The sequence below is a fragment of the Salmo trutta genome, chromosome 28 (genome assembly GCF_901001165.1).
Source record: "Salmo trutta chromosome 28, fSalTru1.1, whole genome shotgun sequence".
Taxonomy (NCBI): domain Eukaryota; kingdom Metazoa; phylum Chordata; class Actinopteri; order Salmoniformes; family Salmonidae; genus Salmo; species Salmo trutta.
Window position 1 is genome coordinate 818289 of NC_042984.1, and position 25295 is coordinate 843583.

General features: G+C 46.2%; 1 protein-coding gene across 1 annotated transcript in view; it reads right to left on the bottom strand.

Moving 5' to 3' along the window:
• LOC115166441 (filamin-A-like) overlaps positions 1-25295 on the bottom strand; it is a 153179-nt gene that overhangs the window by 20259 nt on the left and 107625 nt on the right. Inside the window, 4 exon segments of the mRNA XM_029720339.1 lie at positions 1915-2052; positions 2854-3120; positions 4745-4867; positions 4991-5143. Of these exon segments, the coding sequence (XP_029576199.1) occupies positions 1915-2052; positions 2854-3120; positions 4745-4867; positions 4991-5143 (681 nt within the window).

Genomic DNA, 25295 nt, shown 5'->3' on the forward strand with positions numbered 1-25295 from the left:
AAGAAACAAAGAGATCTTCTGTTGAATCTGACAATTAATCTGGATGGTTGTACAGTCGTCTCAAATAAAACTGTGAAGGACCTCGGCGTTACTCTGGACCCTGATCTCTCTTTTGAAGAACATATCAAGACTGCTTCAAGGACAGCTTTTTTCCATCTACGTAACATTGCAAAAATCAGAAACTTTCTGTCCAAAAATGACGCAGAAAAATTAATCCATGCTTTTGTTACTTCTAGGCTCGACTACTGCAATGCTCTACTTTCCGGCTACCCGGATAAAGCACTAAACAAACTTCAGTTAGTGCTAAATACGGCTGCTAGAATCCTGACTAGAACCAAAAAATTTGATCATATTACTCCAGTGCTAGCTTCCCTACACTGGCTTCCTGTTAAGGCAAGGGCTGATTTCAAGGTTTTACTGCTAACCTACAAAGCATTACATGGGCTTGCTCCTACCTATCTTTCCGATTTGGTCCTGCCGTACATACCTACACGTACGCTACGGTCACAAGACGCAGGCCTCCTAATTGTCCCTAGAATTTCTAAGCAAACGGCTGGAGGTAGGGCTTTCTCCTATAGAGCTCCATTTTTATGGAATGGTCTGCCTACCCATGTGAGAGACGCAGACTCAGTCTCAACCTTTAAGTCTTTACTGAAGACTTATCTCTTCAGTAGGTCCTATGATTAAGTATAGTCTGGCCCAGGAGTGTGAAGGTGAACGGAAAGGCTGGAGCAACGAACCGCCCTTGCTGTCTCTGCCTTGTCGGTTCCCCTCTTCCCACTGGGATTCTCTGCCTCTAACCCTTTTACAGGGGCTGAGTCACTGACTTACTGGTGTTCTTCCATGCCGTCCATGGGAGGGGTGCGTCACTTGAGTAGGTTGAGCCACTGACGTGGTCTTCCTGTCTGGGTTGGCGCCCCCCCTTGGGTTGTGCCGTGGCGGACATCTTTGTGGGCTATACTCGGCCTTGTCTTCGGACGGTAAGTTGGTGGTTGTAGATATCCCTCTAGTGGTGTGGGGGCTGTGCTTTGGCAAAGTGGGTGGGGTTATATCCTGCCTGTTTGGCCCTGTCCGGGGGTATCATCGGATGGGGCCACAGTGTCTTCTGATCCCTCCTGTCTCAGCCTCCAGTATTTATGCTGCAGTAGTTTATGTGTCGGGGGGCTAGGGTCAGTCTGTTACATCTGGAGTATTCTCTTGTCTTATCCGGTGTCCTGTGTGAATGTAAATATGCTCTCTCTAATTCTCTCTTTCTTTCTTTCTTTCTCTCGGAGGACCTGAGCCCTAGGACTACCTGGCATGATGACTCCTTGCTGTCCCCAGTCCACCTGGCCATGCTGCTGCTCCAGTTTCAACTGTTCTGCCTGCGGCTACGGAACCCTGACCTGTTCACCGGACGTGCTTGTTGCACCCTCGACAATTACTATGATTATTATTATTTGACCATGCTGGTCATTTACGAACATTTTAACATCTTGACCATGTTCTGTTATAATATCCACCCGGCACAGCCAGAAGAGGACTGGCCACCCCTCATAGCCTGGTTCCTCTCTAGGTTTCTTCCTAGGTTTTTGGCCTTTCTCAGGAGTTTTTCCTAGGGAGTTTTTCCCAGCCACCGTGCTTCTTTCACATGCATTGCTTGCTGTTTGGGGTTTTAGGCTGGGTTTCTGTACAGCACTTTGAGATTTCAGCTGATGTACGAAGGGCTATATAAATAAATTTGATTTGATTTGATTTGTTCTCAACTAGCCTACCTGGTTAAATAAAGAACTTGTTCTCAACTAGCCTACCTGGTTAAATAAAGGACTTGTTCTCAACTGGCCTACCTGGTTAAATAAAGGACTTGTTCTCAACTGGCCTACCTGGTTAAATAAAGGTTAACATAATTTTTTTTAAATGTCCCCGCGCACACACCTGACTCCTGGACCATGTAGGATACTCCACTGGATCCGTCATTGCGGTCCTCGAAGGTGATCTCTGCTTTACTGGGCCCCTCCACCGCAATGCTGAGACCCCCTGCACCAGCCTCCCGCGTCCAGATACTGAACTCAGCTGCACACACACACACACACACACACACACACACACACACACACACACACACACACACACACACACACACACACACACACACACACACACACACACACACACACACACACACACACACACACCAGAGAGAGATCAGTACACACACAGTCAGTGGTGCTAACTAGTACTGTATAATTATACCAACAACACACAGTCAGTGGTGCTAACTAGTACTGTATAATTATACCAACACACAGTCAGTGGTGCTAACTAGTACTGTATAATTATACCAACACACAGTCAGTAGTGCTAACTAGTACTGTATAATTATACCAACACAGTCAGTAGTGCTAACTAGTACTGTATAATTATACCAACACAGTCAGTGGTGCTAACTAGTACTGTATAATTATACCAACAACACACAGTCAGTGGTGCTAACTAGTACTGTATAATTATACCAACACAGTCAGTAGTGCTAACTAGTACTGTATAATTATACCAACAACACACAGTCAGTGGTGCTAACTAGTACTGTATAATTATACCAACAACACACAGTCAGTGGTGCTAACTAGTACTGTATAATTATACCAACACACAGTCAGTGGTGCTAACTAGTACTGTATAATTATACCAACACACAGTCAGTGGTGCTAACTAGTACTGTATAATTATACCAACAACACACAGTCAGTGGTGCTAACTAGTACTGTATAATTATACCAACACAGTCAGTAGTGCTAACTAGTACTGTATAATTATACCAACACAGTCAGTGGTGCTAACTAGTACTGTATAATTATACCAACACACACGTACCTGGTACTCCAACCTCTGTTCTCTCCAGCCCGGGCCCCCCAGCGCGGACCTTGTGGGCTCCTCCTTCTCCCAGGGGCCCCACTGTGAACTGGAAGGGGCTGCCGGGCACGTGCACGCCCACGTACTTCACACACACTGTGTGCACGCCAGTCTCCGTGGGAACAAAGCGGATGCAGTAGGTGTTGTTCTCTCCCTCCATGATGTCAGCCTCCTGGACCTGACCAGACGGACTGGTCACCTGGGCCACCATGTCTGCTATGCTGATCTCTGTTAACACACACACACACACACACACACACACACACACACACACACACACACACACACACAGGGTTAACAGCCTCCTTGACCTGAGCAGACGGACAATTTGTTGTCCTTCTGTTGCATCTCTATCGAAAATACAGCATCTCTGCTGTAACGTGAAATTTTCTAAGGCTTCCATTGGCTCTCAGAAGGCGCCAGAAAGTGGAATGACGTGTGTCCTGTCTCTGGGCGAAGAACAGCAGGAGATTTTGTAAGTGGTCAGGCTGGGGACAGTGACACTGGAGATGCGCGTTCATGAGAATTCAATTTTTTTTTCTTTCAGCCTTTGAATGAATACAACGTCGCCCGGTTGGAATATTATCGCTATTTTACGAGAAAAATTGCATAAAAATTGATTTTAAACAGCGTTTGACATGCTTCGGAGTACGGTAATGGAATATTTTGAAATTGTTTGTCACGAAATGCGCTCGCGCGTCACCCTTCGGATAGTTACCTGAACGCAAGAACAAAACGGAGGTATTTTAATATAACTATGGATTATTTGGAACCAAAACAACATTTGTTGTTGAAGTAGAAGTCCTGGGAGTGCATTCTGACGAAGAACAGCAAAGGTTGTCCCAAACTTGGTGGGTGTCGAATTAGCTAGCCTGTGATGGCTGAGCTATGTACTCAGAATATTGCAAAATGTGCTTTTGCCGAAAAGCTATTTTAAAATCTGACACCGCGATTGCATAAAGGAGTTCTATATCTATAATTCTTAAAATAATTGTTATGTATTTTGTGAACGTTTATCTTGAGTAATGTTGTAAATTCACCGGAAGTTTGCGGTGGGTATGCTAGTTCTGAACATCACATGCTAATGTAAAAAGCTGGTTTTTGATATAAATATGAACTTGATTGTATAACATAATGTCCTAGGAGTGTCATCTGATGAAGATCATCAAAGGTTAGTGCTGCATTTAGCTGTGGTTTTGGTTTTTGTGACATATATCCTTGCTTTGAAAATGGCTGTGTGATTATTTTTGGCAGGGTACTCTCCTGACATAATCTAATGTTTTGCTTTCGCTGTAAAGCCTTTTTGAAATCGGACAATGTGGTTAGATTAACGCAAGCGTCCCACCTCGCCCAGACAGGTTAAAGGCATCCCCAATTCTACCGGGGCTTTTCTCTGTCCTCTATGTCTAAATTTGGTAAAAGATTTTCATTTTTTCATTTATGTATTTAACACATTTCAGGTCCAGAAGATGAACTCTGTTCATTCTCCAAATTCTGTTGCTAAATGTATTTTCTGTTGGTGTAATTAAGCAGAGCTCTGTCATCATTAAGCAGAGCTCTGTCATCCCATCATTAAGCAGAGCTCTGTCATCCCATCATTAAGCAGAGCTCTGTCATCCCATCATTAAGCAGAGCTCTGTCATCCCATCATTAAGCAGAGCTCAGTCATCCCATCATTAAGCAGAGCTCTGTCATCCCATCATTAAGCAGAGCTCTGTCATCCCATCATTAAGCAGAGCTCTGTCATCCCATAATTTAGCATGATACCGGAGAATGATCCTACATCACTATTTTTGCTATCCAGTAAATTGGAATTCCCCCCTGGGATCTCCTGGATGGTAGGAAAGGGTACCTGGGATCTTGAGGCTGAGGTCACACTGGCTGCCAATGTTAGCAACAGACGCTGCTCTCGTCTTCCTGGTGATACTCTCCTTCATCCTCCCTTCTCCCGTCACCTTCACCGTGAACGCACTCCCTACACAAACACACACACACACACATATACACACTTATTTAAATTGTTCAGATACACAATTTATAATATTATTCAAAAGAATCGACAGACGGCTTTACTATGTACTATATTATTATATACTACCTGGTACGTGCAGGTCGGCGAACTTGATGTTGATGATGTAGTTTCCTGGTTCAGTGGGGCAGTAGCTGACCTTACAGGTGCCATCCTCCTGGTCCTCAGTGTTAATGTCCACCTTACTGGGGCCCTCGATGGACAGACTCAGACCCCCATAGCCTACACACATACATACACACAGTGTTAATGTTCACCTGTAAGGGCCGTCGTCAGAATTAGACCAAGGTGTAGCAGAGGATGTGTTCATCATTAGAATTTTAATACAAAAAAGAGAACACTTTACAAAAAAACAGGAAAACCGACAGCCAAACAGTACTGACAGGAAACACACTGAACAGAAACAATTACCCACAAAACCCAAAGGAAAAACATGCTCCTTATGTGTGACTCCCAATCAGCAACAACGAGCTTCAGCTGTGCCTGATTGGGAGCCACACACGGCCCAAAACAAAAGAAATGCAAAAACATAGAGAAAGGAACATAGAACGCCACCCAATGTAACACCCTGGCCTAACCAAAATAAAGAACAAAAACCCCTCTCTATGGCCAGGGCGTTACAGTACCCCCCCCCCAAGGTGCGGACTCCGGCCGCAAAACCTGACACTGAAGGGGAGGGTCCAGGTGGGCCTTCATACGGCGGCGGCTCAGGTGCGGGACGTGGCCTCTGTTCCACCCTTGGCGTCGCCCTCTTAGGTGGCGCACCTGGCCACGCCGAAGGTCTGGTGGGCGACCCTGACTGCCCGGAGCCCCCGGAGCCGCCAGAGCCGCCCGCCAGACTGGTGAGCCCTGTGCCTGCGCCCAGGGCCAGGCCTCCTTCGTATCTCTCAAGCCTGGTGAATCCTGGGTCAGTGCCGCCGGAGCCGCCAGGGCCACCCGCCAGCCGGGCGCAGCCAAGGATGCCCGCCAGCCGGGCGCAACCATCGCCGCCCGCCAGCCGGGCATAGCCATCGCCGCCCACCAGCCGGGCGCAGCCATCGCCGCCCGCCAGCCGGGCGCAACAAGGGCCGCCCGCCAGCCGGGCGGCTCTGGCGGCTCCGGGGGCTCAGGGCTGGCGGGCGGCTCTGGCCCAGGATACACCAGGCTGGGGAGACATGAAGGAGGCCTGGCCCTGGGCACAGGCAGAGGACTCACGAGGCTGGGGAGACATGAAAGAGGCCTGGCCCTAGGCGTAGGCACAGGACTCACCAGGCTGGGGAGACATGAAAGAGGCCTGGCCCTAGGTGGGCGGCTCTGGCGGGCGGCTCTGACTGCTCTGGACAGGCGGGCGGCTCTGGCGGCTCCGGACAGGCGGGCGCTCCGGACAGGCGGGCGGCTCCTGACAGGCGGGCGGCTCCTGACAGGCGGGCGGCTCTGGCGGCTCCTGACAGGCGGGCGGCTCTGGCGGCTCCTGACAGGCGGGTGGCTCTGGCTGCTCCTGACAGGCGGACGGCTCTGGCGGCTCCTGACAGGCGGGCGGCTCTGGCGGCTCCTGACAGGCGGGCGGCTCTGGCGGCTCCTGACAGGCTGGCGGCTCCTGACAGGCTGGCGGCTCCTGACAGGCGGGCGGCTCTGGCGGCTCCTGACAGGCGGGCGGCTCTGGCGGCTCCTGACAGGCTGGCGGCTCCTGACAGGCGGGCGGCTCTGGCGGCTCCTGACAGGCTGGCGGCTCCTGACAGGCGGGCGGCTCTGGCGGTTTCTGACAGGCGGGCGGCTCTGGCGGCTCCTGACAGGCGGGCGGCTCTGGCGGCTCCTGACTGGCGGGTGTCTCTGGTGGCTCCTGACTGGCGGGCGGCTCTGGCGGCTCCTGACAGGCGGGCGGCTCTGGCGGCTCCTGACTGGCGGGCGGCTCTGGCGGCTCCTGACTGGCGGGCGGCTCTGGCGGCTCCTGACTGGAGGGCGGCTCTGGCGGCTCCTGACTGGAGGGCGGCTCTGGCGGCTTGGGACTGGCGGGCGGCTCTGGCGGCTCCGGACTGGCGGGTGGCTCTGGCGGCTCCGGACTGGCGGGCGGCTCTGGCAGCTCCGGACTGGCGAGACCCACTGGAGGCCTAGTCCTAGGAGGCGGCACAGGACAGACCAGGATGGGGAGACCCACTGGAGGCCTGGTCCGAGGAGGAGGCACAGGCTTAACCAGGATGGGGAGACCCACTGGAGGCCTAGTCCTGGGAGGTGGCACAGGACGGACCAGGATAGGGAGACCCACTGGAGGCCTGGTCCGTGGAGACGGCACAGGAGAGACCAGGATGGGGAGACCCACTGGAGGCCTCGTCCGTGGAGGAGGCACAGGCTTAACCAGGATGGGGAGACCCACTGGAGGCCTGGTCCGTGGAGGCGACACAGGAGAGACCAGAATGGGGAGACCCACTGGAGGCCTGGTCCGTGGAGCAGGCACAGGACTGACCAGGATGGGGAGACCCACTGGAGGCCTGGTCCATGGAGGAGGCACAGGCTTAACCAGGATGGGGAGACCCACTGGAGGCCTGGTCCATGGAGGCGACACAAGAGAGACCAGGATGGGGAGACCCACTGGAGGCCTGGTCCGTGGAGCAGGCACAGGACTGACCAGGATGGGGAGACCCACTGGAGGCCTGGTCCTGGGAGGAGGCACAGGATAGACCATGCTGGGAAGACATGCAGGAGGTCTGGTTCTGGGTGCAGGCACAGGACGTGCAGGGCTGGAGAGGTGCACAGGAGGCCTGGTGCGTTGGGCTGGCAGAGTCTTCACCAGACGGCTAGCACGCACCTAAGGACGAGTATGGAGAGCTGACTCAGGTGACATCAACTCGAGGACACGCTCCGTAGGGCGAATGTCGTGCCTCATGCACCAACACAGCAGCTCTCTCATATCTCTCTCCTCCAATCTCCCCATCAACTCCTTCACTGTCTCTGCTTTGCTCCCTTCGCTCACCTCCAACTTCACCCCGACTGGCTCTGGTTCCATCCTCGCATGGCACTTGCGGGGGGCTGGGATGTAGCGCACCGGGCTATGAGCGCGCACTGGGGACACCGTGCGCTCCACCGCATAACACGGCGCCTGACCAGTACCAAGCCGCTTCCGGTAAGCACGGGGAGTTGGCTCAGGTCTAACGCCTGACTCCGCCAATCTCCCCGTGTGCCCCCCCCCCAAATAATTTTTTGGGCTGCCTCTTCACCTCCACCTGCTTCCCCGGCAGGTTGCTGCAATGGTCAGATAGCTGTTCCCAAGTCCAGTCTATTCTTGCCTCCAATACTTCCAGCGACCAATACTTCCAGCGGGAATGTAGGTCTGTTACATCTGGAGTATTCTCTTGTCTTATCCGGTGTCCTGTGTGAATTTAAATATGCTCTCTCTAATTCTATCTTTCTCTCTTTCTTTCTTTCTCTCGGAGGACCTGAGCCCTAGGACCATGCCTCGGGACTACCTGGCATGATGACTCCTTGCTGTCCCCAGTCCACCTGGCCATGCTGCTGCTCCAGTTTCAACTGTTCTGCCTGCGGCTACGGAACCCTGACCTGTTCACCGGACGTGCTTGTTGCACCCTCGACAACTACTATGATTATTATTATTTGACCATGCTGGTCATTTATGAACATTTTAACATCTTGACCATGTTCTGTTATAATATCCACCCGGCACAGCCAGAAGAGGACTGGCCACCCCTCATAGCCTGGTTCCTCTCTAGGTTTCTTCCTAGGTTTTTGGCCTTTCTAGGGAGTTTTTCCTAGGGGGTTTTTCATAGCCACCGTGCTTCTTTCACATGCATTGCTTGCTGTTTGGGGTTTTAGGCTGGGTTTCTGTACAGCACTTTGAGATTTCAGCTGATATACGAAGGGCTATATAAATAAATTTGATTTGATTGGATTTGATTTGACCAGGATGCCATCTCCTCCCGAGCGCGCTGCTTCCTATAGTCCTCCTTGACTTCCTATAGCCCTCTTCTCCACTACTTGGTCTTCTTGTGGTGGGTAATTCTGTAACGGCTGTCGTGAGAGAGAGTAGACCAAGGTGCAGCGGAGTTAGTGTTTTGCACCTGACAGGACTGTTTGGCTGTCGGTTTTCTTGTTTTGTTTTGTATAGTGTTCTTTCTTTATTAAATATTCAATGATGAACACTAACTCCGCTGCACCTTGGTCTACTCTCTCTCACGACAGCCATTACATCACCTTACTGGGGCCCTCGGTGGACAGACTCAGACCCCCATAGACTACACACAGACACAGACACACAGTGTTAATGTTCACCTTACTGGGGCCCTCGGTGGACAGACTCAGACCCCCATAGACTACACACAGACACAGACACACAGTGTTAATGTTCACCTTACTGGGGCCCTCGGTGGACAGACTCAGACCCCCATAGACTAAAGCAAATCACATCAAACTTCATCTAAAGTGAAAGTCAAAATCTCAACACACTTCAAGATAAGATAAAATAACAGACTAAGATAGAAACTTTATTAATCCCAAATTTGATTGCATCAGCCAATACGTAAAGTGTTAACAGTAATACAATAAAATGAATAAATAAATCATGAAACAAAAGACAAATGAAGTATGAAATAATTAAAGTTGCAACGATCGTCAAAATGGTTAAAAGGTTAATAATAGAATAGAATAATTGGACAATGGATGAAGATATTCCAAACTTTTATTTTTTATTTGATTTATTATCCAGTAGATATTGACTGAATTTTAGCACATAAAAACATTGTACTGACAAATAATTAAATATTCAAGCATGTTTGTGGGAATGTAGGTATTCTATTCCACTTTGCATATACATTGAGTATACCAAACATTAGGAACACCTTCCTGATATTGAGTTGGTATTACTATTGGAGAGCTCTTTGTCTCCACCCAACCAAACATTAGGAACACCTTCCTGATATTGACTTGGTATTACTATTGGAGAGCTCTTTGTCTCCACCCAACCAAACATTAGGAACACCTTCATGATATTGACTTGGTATTACTATTGGAGAGCTCTTTGTCTCCACCCAATCAGCATTAGGAACACCTTCCTGATATTGAGTTGGTATTACTATTGGAGAGCTCTTTGTCTCCACCCAATCAGCATTAGGAACACCTTCCTGATATTGAGTTGGTATTACTATTGGAGAGCCCTTTGTCTCCACCCAATCAGCATTAGGAACACCTTCCTGATATTGAGTTGGTATTACTATTGGAGAGCTCTTTGTCTCCACCCAATCAGCATTAGGAACACCTTCCTGATATTGAGTTGGTATTACTATTGGAGAGCCCTTTGTCTCCACCCAACCAAACATTAGGAACACCTTCATGATATTGAGTTGGTATTACTATTGGAGAGCTCTTTGTCTCCACCCAATCAGCATTAGGAACACCTTCCTGATATTGAGTTGGTATTACTATTGGAGAGCTCTTTGTCTCCACCCAATCAGCATTAGGAACACCATCCTGATATTGAGTTGGTATTACTATTGGAGAGCCCTTTGTCTCCACCCAATCAGCATTAGGAACACCTTCCTGATATTGAGTTGGTATTACTATTGGAGAGCTCTTTGTCTCCACCCAATCAGCATTAGGAACACCTTCCTGATATTGAGTTGGTATTACTATTGGAGAGCTCTTTGTCTCCACCCAATCAGCATTAGGAACACCTTCCTGATATTGAGTTGGTATTACTATTGGAGAGCTCTTTGTCTCCACCCAATCAGCATTAGGAACACCTTCCTGATATTGAGTTGGTATTACTATTGGAGAGCCCTTTGTCTCCACCCAACCAAACATTAGGAACACCTTCATGATATTGAGTTGGTATTACTATTGGAGAGCTCTTTGTCTCCACCCAATCAGCATTAGGAACACCTTCCTGATATTGAGTTGGTATTACTATTGGAGAGCTCTTTGTCTCCACCCAATCAGCATTAGGAACACCTTCCTGATATTGAGTTGGTATTACTATTGGAGAGCCCTTTGTCTCCACCCAATCAGCATTAGGAACACCTTCCTGATATTGACTTGGTATTACTATTGGAGAGCTCTTTGTCTCCACCCAACCAAACATTAGGAACACCTTCCTGATATTGAGTTGGTATTACTATTGGAGAGCCCTTTGTCTCCACCCAATCAGCATTAGGAACACCTTCCTGATATTGAGTTGGTATTACTATTGGAGAGCTCTTTGTCTCCACCCAATCAGCATTAGGAACACCTTCCTGATATTGAGTTGGTATTACTATTGGAGAGCTCTTTGTCTCCACCCAATCAGCATTAGGAACACCTTCCTGATATTGAGTTGGTATTACTATTGGAGAGCTCTTTGTCTCCACCCAATCAGCATTAGGAACACCTTCCTGATATTGAGTTGGTATTACTATTGGAGAGCTCTTTGTCTCCACCCAATCAGCATTAGGAACACCTTCCTGATATTGAGTTGGTATTACTATTGGAGAGCTCTTTGTCTCCACCCAATCAGCATTAGGAACACCTTCCTGATATTGAGTTGGTATTACTATTGGAGAGCCCTTTGTCTCCACCCAATCAGCATTAGGAACACCTTCCTGATATTGAGTTGGTATTACTATTGGAGAGCCCTTTGTCTCCACCCAATCAGCATTAGGAACACCTTCCTGATATTGAGTTGGTATTACTATTGGAGAGCCCTTTGTCTCCACCCAATCAGCATTAGGAACACCTTCCTGATATTGAGTTGGTATTACTATTGGAGAGCTCTTTGTCTCCACCCAATCAGCATTAGGAACACCTTCCTGATATTGAGTTGGTATTACTATTGGAGAGCTCTTTGTCTCCACCCAATCAGCATTAGGAACACCTTCCTGATATTGAGTTGGTATTACTATTGGAGAGCCCTTTGTCTCCACCCAATCAGCATTAGGAACACCTTCCTGATATTGAGTTGGTATTACTATTGGAGAGCTCTTTGTCTCCACCCAATCAGCATTAGGAACACCTTCCTGATATTGAGTTGGTATTACTATTGGAGAGCTCTTTGTCTCCACCCAATCAGCATTAGGAACACCTTCCTGATATTGAGTTGGTATTACTATTGGAGAGCCCTTTGTCTCCACCCAATCAGCATTAGGAACACCTTCCTGATATTGAGTTGGTATTATTATTGGAGAGCCCTTTGTCTCCACCCAATCAGCATTAGGAACACCCTCTTAAGCCTTAGCCCCACCCATCTCTTTAAGGGTTCATCCTACCGTTCTGTACTAACTTGCTAGCTACTTCCAGACATCTAAGAGAGAGAGAGAGAACAGCTCACTGAACATTACTCGCCCTAGCAGAGCTGGTTAGGCTGTTATGTTATTCAGAGTGTTGGTGACCGCAACTGTGCTGTCAGATTGTCCGTTCGTAAATTCAGAGTGTTTCGCGTTCAGAGCGCACATTGGACGCTCTGGCCAATAAGTAGGGTTGTTCCGAAAGCTCTGCCCTCACAACAACAGTTAAGCACCCAAGCTAACTGGCTAACATTGGCTAGCTACTTCCAGGCACATGAGAGAACGCCCCACTCTAACCATTTTACTCACCCTAGCAGAGCTGGTTTGGCTGTTTTCATGTTATCCAGAGCGTTGGTGACTGTAACGTGCTGCTGGCAACAATTTAATTACGCTTTGTTGCTGATGTTTATTGACACCGGACATATTCAACGGGTGCTGAGCGTTCAAAAATGTATCAGTTATTCTGCGCTCTGGCACAGTAAGACGAGAGTCTTTTGTTAAGAAATGTAGCTAGATAGCTAGCTAGGTAAACAATGAATCCCAACGCATGACTAACGTCAGTTAACGAGCCAGACAGCTAGCGTTAGCTAGTTAGCTAACAGTACACTAACTTGAAATGAAAATACTTTGTCAAAAATTAGAGTGGAGTCTTTTGTTAAGACATGTAGCTAGCTAGCTAAACAATGGACCATAATCACAACTCATGACGTTACTACCCTGCATGAATCTGCAAGTAGCTAACCAAGCAGGTTCTATGGCTATAAGTAGTCAAGCAAATGTGTCTGAGATACGAAGAATAAGATCATACACAACGTTAGCTAGCGACCCAGCCAGCTAACATTAGCTAGCTAACAGAACACTTGAAATGAAACCACTTTCTGTCAAAATTAGAACTGTGTAATATCTGAAAATGTAGCTAGCTAGACTATCTTACCAGTATACATCATGGTTTGACGCGTCTCCTGCCATGCATGGTTGCCCTTAGTTTGACGATGTAATCCAGACTGGTGTCTTCTCCGCCTCCTTAGCTATCATACTCGAATTCCACTTATTTCAAAACTCAGTCCTCCAGAAAGTGGAGAGCATACACATAATATTAGCTAGCGAGCCAGCCAGCTAACGTTAGCTAGCTAACAGGAGACTTTATCTTGACATTAGGTTTATGCAGTTTTACTACACGATACATTTAAAAAACCGCGTTCGACACGACTACCTAACATACTGACCAGCTCCAATAGACAGATGCATGCTATGTGGCAGACCAATCCAAACTCATCTCTCGGCATGTCCAGCCCACACATTATCTCAGCCAATCATGGCTAACGGGAAGGTTGCTCACTTTTTCTGTTGCTAAACCAACCAGGCTCGTAATTTAACAATTTTATTCATATTTTTTTTATTTTTTTTTATTTTTTTCAAATATTTTTTTATTGAACACATACACAAGAATGGTGTATAGGTATAAAAGACAAGTTTACAGTTCTTATCTGAACATAAGAGAACAGACATTAACCAAAAGACCCAGAGTTCTGGGCACAAAACAAATATTACAAAACAAGACATACAAAACAAGGACAGCTAGAAAATAAAAGAAAAAAGGTCGATGTAGCCCCCCCACTTATACCCCACTTTATCCCCCCTTATTCCACCCTATCCCCCTCCCAACTGCTCGGGTGGCGGGGCCAGCACACGCTGCCCAAAGGTAGACTACCGTATGACAATTGAGAGTGCGTTAGGTGCAAATTCACAGCGCCGCCTGGTCCAAGTAAGAGAGGAAAGGCTGCCAGATTTGATCAAATGTTGATAATTTATTGTTCAAAATATATCTAATTCTTTCTAAGTGTACAGTGTTTGCCAATTCGCTGAGCCATAATTTGGTAGAGGGCGCTTCCCTCTTTTTCCAAAACAACAAGATTAATTTTTTTGCCGAAATGAGACTGTAAGAGATGAGTTGTTTTTGGGAGTTGGTTAATCTGTTTAGGGAATCGGACACTCCCAGGATTATCAGAAGCGGGTCTGGGTCTATTGAAGTCTCCAGAACTTCAGAGAGGACCCCAAAAATTCCACACCAATACCCATACAAGTTAGAGCATAGGGCAAAGCAGTGGAGTAGTGTACCCTGCTCAGCCTGACATTTATCACACATAGGGGATGTCCCAGGAAATATCCTATGCAGTTTGGTTTTGGAATAGTGTAATCTGTGTAATACCTTGAATTGTATGAGACGATGTCTGGAGTTAATGGAGCAGGTGTGGATATACACCAAGCTATCTTCCCAGTCTGCCACCGAAATGTCAGTCCCAAGTTCTTCCTCCCATTTTGCGTTAATGGCATCAGTAGAGGGTGCGCTAACAGATTGAAAAGCATCATATATACGAGATATCAGTTTGTCTGAGGTGGGGCATATTTTTATGCATCCGTCAAACGTGGAAGGTTTAGCATTTCCCAAATGTTGGGAGGTATTTTCTAACATAGTCTCTAATCTGTAGGTATCTGAAAAAGTTACTTCTGGGAAGATTATAAGTTTCCCTCAGCGATTCAAAGGAGGCAAAGGTTCCCCCTATATATAAATCCCCTATGGTACTTATCCCCAACTCTCCCCACCGCTCAAAGGTGTTATCAAGGTTAGAGGGGGCAAAGGAGGGATTCCTGGCAACAGGAAGCATGAATGATATTGGTCTAAGATCAAAGTGGACTTTAATTTGCTTCCAGATTCGGACTGTGCTATGTATAATAGGATTGTTACGGTAAAGTGACATCTCCAGATTGACAGGTGACAAAATCACAGCACCAATAGAGAAGGGGTGGCACTCCTCTCGCTCCATACTAAGCCAGCTGGATGGCGGGAGTGCGTCATCCAGCAGAAACGTAACAGCGCGGAGGTTGGCGGCCCAGTAGTAAAATATAAAGTTTGGGAGAGACAATCCTCCTTCCAGCTTGGATTTACAGAGGTGTTTTTTACCTATCCTGTGTGTTTTATAATCCCAGATGAAAGGATTGATAATAGAGTCCAGTTGTTTATGAAAGGCTTTAGGTATGAATATTGGGATGTTCTGGTATAGGTAGAGCAGTTGTGGGAGGAAGACCATTTTAATGGCATTAATTCTTCCGAGCAGAGAAATTGGGAGAGTTCTCCAAAATTGTATGTTTGCTTTAAGTTTTTGCATCAGAGAGGGGAAATTCTCTTTAAATAGTAAGGAGTATTGTTTGGTAACTACAATTCCAAGGTAGGTAAATTTATCTGAAGATAGCTTAAGTGGAAGATGTTCTAGCCAGGAGGTGTTTTGCAACCGAATGGGCATTAATTCACTCTTGTTCCAATTTATTCTGTATCCCGAGAAGGTACCAAACAAATTAATCACCTCCAGAATAGCTGGAATACTATCTTGGGGTTCTGTTACATAGAGGAGAATGTCATCTGCGTATAGGGAAATCTTATTTAGAGTATGTTTAGTATTATAGCCGTGTATTGCTGCGTGAGATCTGATCGCTTGAGCGAGAGGTTCAATAATTAGAGCGAAGAGCATAGGCGACAGCGCACAACCCTGCCTTGTCCCTCTGTGAAGGTTAAATCGGGGCGACAATGATTGGTTAGTGAGTATTCTCGCACAGGGGTTCCTATATAAAAGCTGGATCCACTTTATGAACCCATCTCCAATATTAAATTTCTGTAGGACCTTGAATAGATAGGGCCACTCAACTTGGTCAAAGGCCTTTTCAGCGTCAAGAGATATAACGGCTAGGTCCACGTTAGGTAACCTCTGAGAATACATAATGTTGAATAGGCGCCTGAGATTGAAGAATGAGTTTCTGTTAGGGATAAAGCCGGTCTGGTCTGAATGGACCAATTTGCCAATTAAAGTGCTCAGCCTGTTAGCCAAAGATTTTGCTAAAATCTTTTGGTCTGTATTAAGGAGGGATATTGGTCTGTATGACCCTACCTCTTCCGGATCCTTACCCTTCTTATGTATAACTGTAATAAACGCCTCATCCAAAGTGGATGGGAGCACTCCATCCTCGTTGGCATGAACCAACATCTTGTGTAGGTAGGGAGAGAGCATGTTGCTGAATGTTTTGTAGAATTCACTCGGGTATCCATCTGGGCCCGGGGTCTTGCCACTCTTTAGAGATTTTATTGTTTCTGTAATTTCTTCAAGAGATATTTCCTTATTCAGGAAGTTAGAGTCTTCCTGGTTCAGGGCAGGAAGATTACAGTTCTCCAAAAAGTTTTGCATAATTAAGGGGTTAGGGTCCGCTTTAGATGTATATAAAGTCTCATAAAACTGACGGAATCTGTCATTTATGTCTTTGGGGGAAGAGAGTAATTCCCCAGATGCAGATTTAACTTTGTGAATCATACGGTCACTCACATTCTTACGAAGTTGTCTGGCGAGTAGTTTGTGTGGTTTGTCACCAAACTCAAAATATTTTTGCTTGGCATAGAGAAAATTTGGCATAGAAAAATTTGGCATAGAGCAATTTTAGCAGAGAGGATCTGATTGTATTTAAATTTTAAAGACATAATTTTTTTATGTTTCTCCCTAGATGGGTGTCTAGCATTCTCCCTATCCAGTAAGTGAATTTGTCCCTCCAGTTCTACCAATTCTCTTCTGTTTTGCCTACTCCTGGCAGTCTGAAAGGAGATGATACAGCCTCTCAAATAAGCCTTCAGTGTTTCCCACAATAATGCTGGGGAAGTCTCTGTGTTGTCGTTGGTATCAAAGAAAAATGTAATTTGATCTTTAAGATGTTCACAGAATGTTGGTTCAGTGAGGAGCTGAGGATTCAACCTCCAGACCCTCTCGTTTGGTACGATGTCAGCCAATCTCAGGGAGAAGGTGAGTGGACTGTGGTCAGAGATTATAATATCATGATACCTCACATTACAGGTATAGGGGAGTAGTTTAGCATCAACCAAAAAGTAATCAATTCGAGTATAAACATTGTGAACATGAGAGTAAAAGGAGTATTCCCTACCCGTAGGGTTACAGATCCTCCATATATCATGAGAGTAAAAGGAGTATTCCCTACCCGTAGGGTTAGAGATCCTCCATATATCATGAGAGTAAAAGGAGTATTCCCTACCCGTAGGGTTAGAGATCCTCCATATATCATGAGAGTAAAAGGAGTATTCCCTACCCGTAGGGTTAGAGATCCTCCATATATCATGAGAGTAAAAGGAGTATTCCCTACCCGTAGGGTTAGAGATCCTCCATATATCATGAGAGTAAAAGGAGTATTCCCAACCCGTAGGGTTAGAGATCCTCCATATATCATGAGAGTAAAAGGAGTATTCCCTACCCGTAGGGTTAGAGATCCTCCATATATCATGAGAGTAAAAGGAGTATTCCCTACCCGTAGGGTTACAGATCCTCCATATATCATGAGAGTAGAAGGAGTATTCCCTACCCGTAGGGTTACAGATCCTCCATATATCATGAGAGTAGAAGGAGTATTCCCTACCCGTAGGGTTAGAGATCCTCCATATATCATGAGAGTAAAAGGAGTATTCCCTACCCGTAGGGTTAGAGATCCTCCATATATCATGAGAGTAGAAGGAGTATTCCCTACCCGTAGGGTTACAGATCCTCCATATATCATGAGAGTAAAAGGAGTATTCCCTACCCGTAGGGTTAGAGATCCTCCATATATCATGAGAGTAGAAGGAGTATTCCCTACCCGTAGGGTTACAGATCCTCCATATATCATGAGAGTAGAAGGAGTATTCCCTACCCGTAGGGTTACAGATCCTCCATATATCATGAGAGTAGAAGGAGTATTCCCTACCCGTAGGGTTAGAGATCCTCCATATATCATGAAAGTAGAAGGAGTATTCCCTACCCGTAGGGTTACAGATCCTCCATATATCATGAGAGTAAAAGGAGTATTCCCTACCCGTAGGGTTACAGATCCTCCATATATCATGAGAGTAAAAGGAGTATTCCCTACCCGTAGGGTTAGAGATCCTCCATATATCATGAGAGTAGAAGGAGTATTCCCTACCCGTAGGGTTAGAGATCCTCCATATATCATGAGAGTAGAAGGAGTATTCCCTACCCGTAGGGTTAGAGATCCTCCATATATCATGAGAGTAGAAGGAGTATTCCCTACCCGTAGGGTTACAGATCCTCCATATATCATGAGAGTAAAAGGAGTATTCCCTACCCGTAGGGTTACAGATCCTCCATATATCATGAGAGTAAAAGGAGTATTCCCTACCCGTAGGGTTACAGATCCTCCATATATCATGAGAGTAGAAGGAGTATTCCCTACCCGTAGGGTTAGAGATCCTCCATATATCATGAGAGTAGAAGGAGTATTCCCTACCCGTAGGGTTAGAGATCCTCCATATATCATGAGAGTAAAAGGAGTATTCCCTACCCGTAGGGTTAGAGATCCTCCATATATCATGAGAGTAGAAGGAGTATTCCCTACCCGTAGGGTTACAGATCCTCCATATATCATGAGAGTAAAAGGAGTATTCCCTACCCGTAGGGTTACAGATCCTCCATATATCATGAGAGTAGAAGGAGTATTCCCTACCCGTAGGGTTACAGATCCTCCATATATCATGAGAGTAGAAGGAGTATTCCCTACCCGTAGGGTTAGAGATCCTCCATATATCATGAGAGTAAAAGGAGTATTCCCTACCCGTAGGGTTACAGATCCTCCATATATCATGAGAGTAGAAGGAGTATTCCCTACCCGTAGGGTTACAGATCCTCCATATATCATGAGAGTAAAAGGAGTATTCCCTACCCGTAGGGTTACAGATCCTCCATATATCATGAGAGTAAAAGGAGTATTCCCTACCCGTAGGGTTACAGATCCTCCATATATCATGAGAGTAAAAGGAGTATTCCCTACCCGTAGGGTTAGAGATCCTCCATATATCATGAGAGTAAAAGGAGTATTCCCTACCCGTAGGGTTACAGATCCTCCATATATCATGAGAGTAAAAGGAGTATTCCCTACCCGTAGGGTTACAGATCCTCCATATATCATGAGAGTAAAAGGAGTATTCCCTACCCGTAGGGTTAGAGATCCTCCATATATCATGAGAGTAGAAGGAGTATTCCCTACCCGTAGGGTTAGAGATCCTCCATATATCATGAGAGTAGAAGGAGTATTCCCTACCCGTAGGGTTAGAGATCCTCCATATATCATGAGAGTAAAAGGAGTATTCCCTACCCGTAGGGTTAGAGATCCTCCATATATCATGAGAGTAAAAGGAGTATTCCCTACCCGTAGGGTTACAGATCCTCCATATATCATGAGAGTAGAAGGAGTATTCCCTACCCGTAGGGTTAGAGATCCTCCATATATCATGAGAGTAGAAGGAGTATTCCCTACCCGTAGGGTTACAGATCCTCCATATATCATGAGAGTAGAAGGAGTATTCCCTATCCGTAGGGTTAGAGATCCTCCATATATCATGAGAGTAGAAGGAGTATTCCCTACCCGTAGGGTTACAGATCCTCCATATATCATGAGAGTAAAAGGAGTATTCCCTACCCGTAGGGTTACAGATCCTCCATATATCATGAGAGTAAAAGGAGTATTCCCTACCCGTAGGGTTACAGATCCTCCATATATCATGAGAGTAGAAGGAGTATTCCCTACCCGTAGGGTTACAGATCCTCCATATATCATGAGAGTAGAAGGAGTATTCCCTACCCGTAGGGTTACAGATCCTCCATATATCATGAGAGTAGAAGGAGTATTCCCTACCCGTAGGGTTACAGATCCTCCATATATCAAATAAGTTCTAATTTTTTATGTAGGTATTCAAGAATTCTCTTGAATAGGAGGTAGGGGTTCGCCGGGTAGAGGATCTATCCAAATATTGGTCTAGTACACAGTTGAGGTCTCCTCCAATGACCAGGTTAGTATGGGAGATATCTGGAATCAGGGCAAGGACTCTTTTGAAAAAAGAGGGGTTATCAATGTTTGTCCCATAGATATTTAGTAGAGTTACAGAAGTAGAGTGGATCTCTCCTATTACGATCACATAACGACCCTCTGTGTCCACAATAGTGGTTTTATGTTGAAAGGGAATTCCTTTCCGTACCAGAATCGCTGTGCCTCTGGTTTTGGCAGAGAAGTTAGAGTGATACACTTGCCCCACCCACTTACATTTAAGTCTGTTATGAGAATTGTTTTTCAGATGGGTTTCTTGCAAAAATATAATATCAGACGAGAGTGCTTTCAAGTGGGCTAGGACCTTGCCTCTCTTAATTGGTTCATTTAAACCCTTGACATTCCAGGAAGTGAATGTAAGCCCCGCCCTCCTCTCATTTGTAGTTCCTATGGTGGCCTGCATAGCATGTAAGTTACTAACAAGGTAAGAAAGCGCACCAAACCATCACGATCAGCATATGTAGCACCTACACCCGAGCAGTATCCAACCCACCCCTCCCCCCCTGCAAGCACCTTTACTCTCCACCCTATTCCCCTACTTTCCCCAACATTTACCCCTCCCATCAACCCACATTTAACAGGCATACACAAAAAGGAGAGAAAAAAACATGAAAATAAAAATAATAAACACATTGTCTGGCCGATGCCAAAAAAGCACGGCGCGACCTCGAACAAGAGGTAAAACAAAAATAAAATCCCAACTATACGTTCACCTCTCATTATCCTAGAACTTCTACTAACATCTGAACTGAGGAGGCTCCCGCGAATAAAGTGTTCAATTAGCATCTATTAAACCTAAACAGAATAAGTTGCAACTTAAACATATCGTGCACTTAAGCTTCATGTTGGGTCAATCCCTGAGATAAGCAAGATACAGCATCACAAGATTACATTGCTAAGCAATGCCGGTCTAAACATAAACCATCAGCAACCGACATAGACAGCAGTACAATTACATATTGTGGGTTAGGAGATGGGAACAAGGATTTTGATATATTGAACGTACCCCCCAATCAAAAAAATATATATAAAATAATAATAATAATAAAAAATTAAAAAAAAATACATTTTTTTCCTTTCTAAATAAAATTTTAAAAATTATCTTTTTAATAACTAAAAAAACAATAGCGAGATATATATATATATATATATATACATACACATATATACACATACATATATATACATATACACACACACACATATACATATACATACATACATACATACCTATATACACACATTTACACACACACCCATACATACATACACATACATCCATAAACATACACACACATGTACATATACATACATACATACATACATACATACACACTTGTACATATACATACATACACACACACACGTGCACATATATACACACACACGTGCATACCTACCTACACACATCCATGCGCAAGTATAAACACACATACCCACATACGTACACATACCTACGCACATACACATACATCCAAAAATATATACTTATAGAAATAAATATTTTAAAAAAATATATATACACACACACACACACACACACACACACACACACACATCTACATACACACCCCAGAATAGTAATCTACACTAATTTAAAATATACACATACCTAATACTAAAATGCTAAGAGAAAATAATAATAAAGTACACATAGTAATTATATGTACGCACACCTACACAGACACAAGCACCACGGAGGGCTGGTGGGAATCTAATCACACACCTACACAGACACAAGCACCACGGAGGGCTGGTGGGAATCTAATCACACACCTACACAGACACAAGCACCACGGAGGTCTGGTGGGAATCTAATCACACACCTATACAGACACAAGCACCACGGAGGGCTGGTGGGAATCTAATCACACACCTACACAGACACAAGCACCACGGAGGTCTGGTGGGAATCTAATCACACACCTACACAGACACAAGCACCACGGAGGGCTGGTGGGAATCTAATCACACACCTACAGACACAAGCACCACGGAGGGCTGGTGGGAATCTAATCACACACCTACACAGACACAAGCACCACGGAGGGCTGGTGGGAATCTAATCACACACCTACACAGACACAAGCACCACGGAGGGCTGGTGGGAATCTAATCACACACCTACACAGACACAAGCACCACGGAGGGCTGGTGGGAATCTAATCACACACCTACACAGACACAAGCACCACGGAGGGCTGGTGGGAATCTAATCACACACCTACACAGACACAAGCACCACGGAGGGCTGGTGGGAATCTAATCACACACCTACACAGACACAAGCACCACGGAGGGCTGGTGGGAATCTAATCACACACCTACACAGACACAAGCACCACGGAGGGCTGGTGGGAATCTAATCACACACCTACACAGACACAAGCACCATGGAGGGCTGGTGGGAATCTAATCACACACCTACACAGACACAAGCACCACGGAGGGCTGGTGGGAATCTAATCGCACACCTACACAGACACAAGCACCACGGAGGGCTGGTGGGAATCTAATCGCACACCTACACAGACACAAGCACCACGGAGGGCTGGTGGGAATCTAATCGCACACCTACACAGACACAAGCACCACGGAGGGCTGGTGGGAATCTAATCGCACACCTACACAGACACAAGCACCACGGAGGGCTGGTGGGAATCTAATCGCACACCTACACAGACACAAGCACCACGGAGGGCTGGTGGGAATCTAATCGCACACCTACACAGACACAAGCACCACGGAGGGCTGGTGGGAATCTAATCACACACCTACACAGACACAAGCACCACGGAGGTCTGGTGGGAATCTAATCGCACACCTACACAGACACAAGCACCACGGAGGGCTGGTGGGAATCTAATCGCACACCTACACAGACACAAGCACCACGGAGGGCTGGTGGGAATCTAATCACACACCTACACAGACACAAGCACCACGGAGGGCTGGTGGGAATCTAATCACACACCTACACAGACACAAGCACCACGGAGGGCTGGTGGGAATCTAATCACACACCTACACAGACACAAGCACCACGGAGGGCTGGTGGGAATCTAATCGCACACCTACACAGACACAAGCACCACGGAGGGCTGGTGGGAATCTAATCGCACACCTACACAGACACAAGCACCACGGAGGGCTGGTGGGAATCTAATCGCACACCTACACAGACACAAGCACCACGGAGGGCTGGTGGGAATCTAATCACACACCTACACAGACACAAGCACCACGGAGGGCTGGTGGGAATCTAATCGTGAGAGCGGGCCAGGCGTTGACAAAGGCAGAACAGCACAAAACATCAACTTGCAATCCAGGTGTTTGCGTCTGCCCCTTCCCAGCCATCACCCCCAGACCCCCGCAGGCAATAACTAACCGGTATGGTAATAGGAATAATGTAAGAATTGAAAAATAAATAACGAAACAAAACAAAAATGGGGGAACATAAGTATATCCATCCGAAAGTGTCAATGATCAGACCTGGAAGGCCTCCCAAACAGGCACCACCCCGAACCCAGTCGGAATTAAAGTGAAACTGACGTTAAATGAGAGCTCTAACCGCCCTCCATTGGTCAGCTCAGCGTGTTACATGTTCGGCAGGCCCTGTCGAGACCGTTTAGTACGGTTTCACCCGTTATGGTATAGTATGGGTTCGAGTCCATGAGCAGACCCTAACACACAATGACAAGGCACTCTAACCTGTACGGGGGATTGGCGTATATTCCCGGATAAACTTCTCTGCGTCCAAAACCGAGGAGAGCCAAATCTTCTCCCCGGAAGGCGGGGTAATTCTTAGTCTTGCAGGGAAGAGCAAGGCTGGGCGAAGATGGAGTTTGTAGAGTTTGGTCATGACAGCTCTGTAGCCGGCGCGGTGCTTTGCCACATCGGGCGCATAATCCTCATAGACACGGAAGGGGTGCCCTTTATGTAACAGGTTGCCCCTCATTCGAGCCTCGCGCAGGATAAGATCCTTGGTCTTGAAACTGTGACAACAGATGATTACTGGGCGAGGACGTTGGCCCGGTCGAGGCACTGGGACAAGGGCGCGATGTGCACGGTCCAGTTGGGGATCTGAAGCCAAAACATCCGATCCCATTGCATCCTTCAATAGCTTGGCGAAGAAGTCGGTGGGGCGGGAGCCCGCCTCTATCCCCTCTGCCAGCCCAACAACGCGAAGGTTGTGACGTCTGGATCGGCCCTCCAGGTCGACCACTTTCACAGAAAGCCTCTGCACACTATCCTGCAATGACGTGCATAGCTTCTCCAACTCGTCGATCCTACCAGCGTTGAATTCAGAAGCTTTCTCAAGGTCCACAATACTCTGGCCCTGCGAGGCGACCGTTCGAATGGTGCTCTCAATTTTAGTGTCCAGTTCAGCAATAGTAGCCTTAAGATCCTCAGCTATAGCAACACGTAGTTCTCCCAGAGCGCGGGGGTAAGTTCTGTAAGTGTCACGTTGTTACCTGTGCCTTCCGCCATGTCTGTCTCGTTGTTTGGCGGGGAGTAGGCCTCCGAAGTGGATTTATTGTCCTTTGGTCGCTTATTACTCGGCATTTTCACATAGAAAGTTACAATATTGTATTAGAAAGAAACATTTGTTGTAAAAAAGTAGGTTAAGTTAGATTATTTCGCAAAAAAGTTGCAGGAGCCTCTCACACACAGCCGTTCACTCCAACATGCTAGCTCCGCCCCCCAATTTTATTCATATTTACAGATGACATACAAGTTTGATAATAAGGCACATGAAAGTTCACATGTTCGAGAAGGCATTTCTGCCAAAAAACGCATTTTGATTAAAAAAAATGTTTACGTACAAACAAACAGCTCTCCTGTGAAGTTGTGACTTGCGACATACGCCTAGTTTCCTGAATCGAGTCACATATTTCCTATATGATAGTGTTGCTTTGTTGATATTGTGTCCCTTCTGTCATCCTGTGAACCCCGTTCATTGCTGCTCGCAGCTATATTTACTCATTACTGTTGGGGTCAGGTTCTCTTGTATAAAGTGTATCAAGAGAAGGATACCCAGATGATTTAAAATCTGGGTATTTCAACACTTTTCAATCATAAATCAAAAGTTAAATGTTTCTCTCTGTTGTGATGTTAGTTAAATGTTTCTCTGTTGTGATGTTAAATGTTTCTTTGTTGTGATGTTAGTTAAATGTTTCTCTGTTGTGATGTTAAATGTTTCTTTGTTGTGA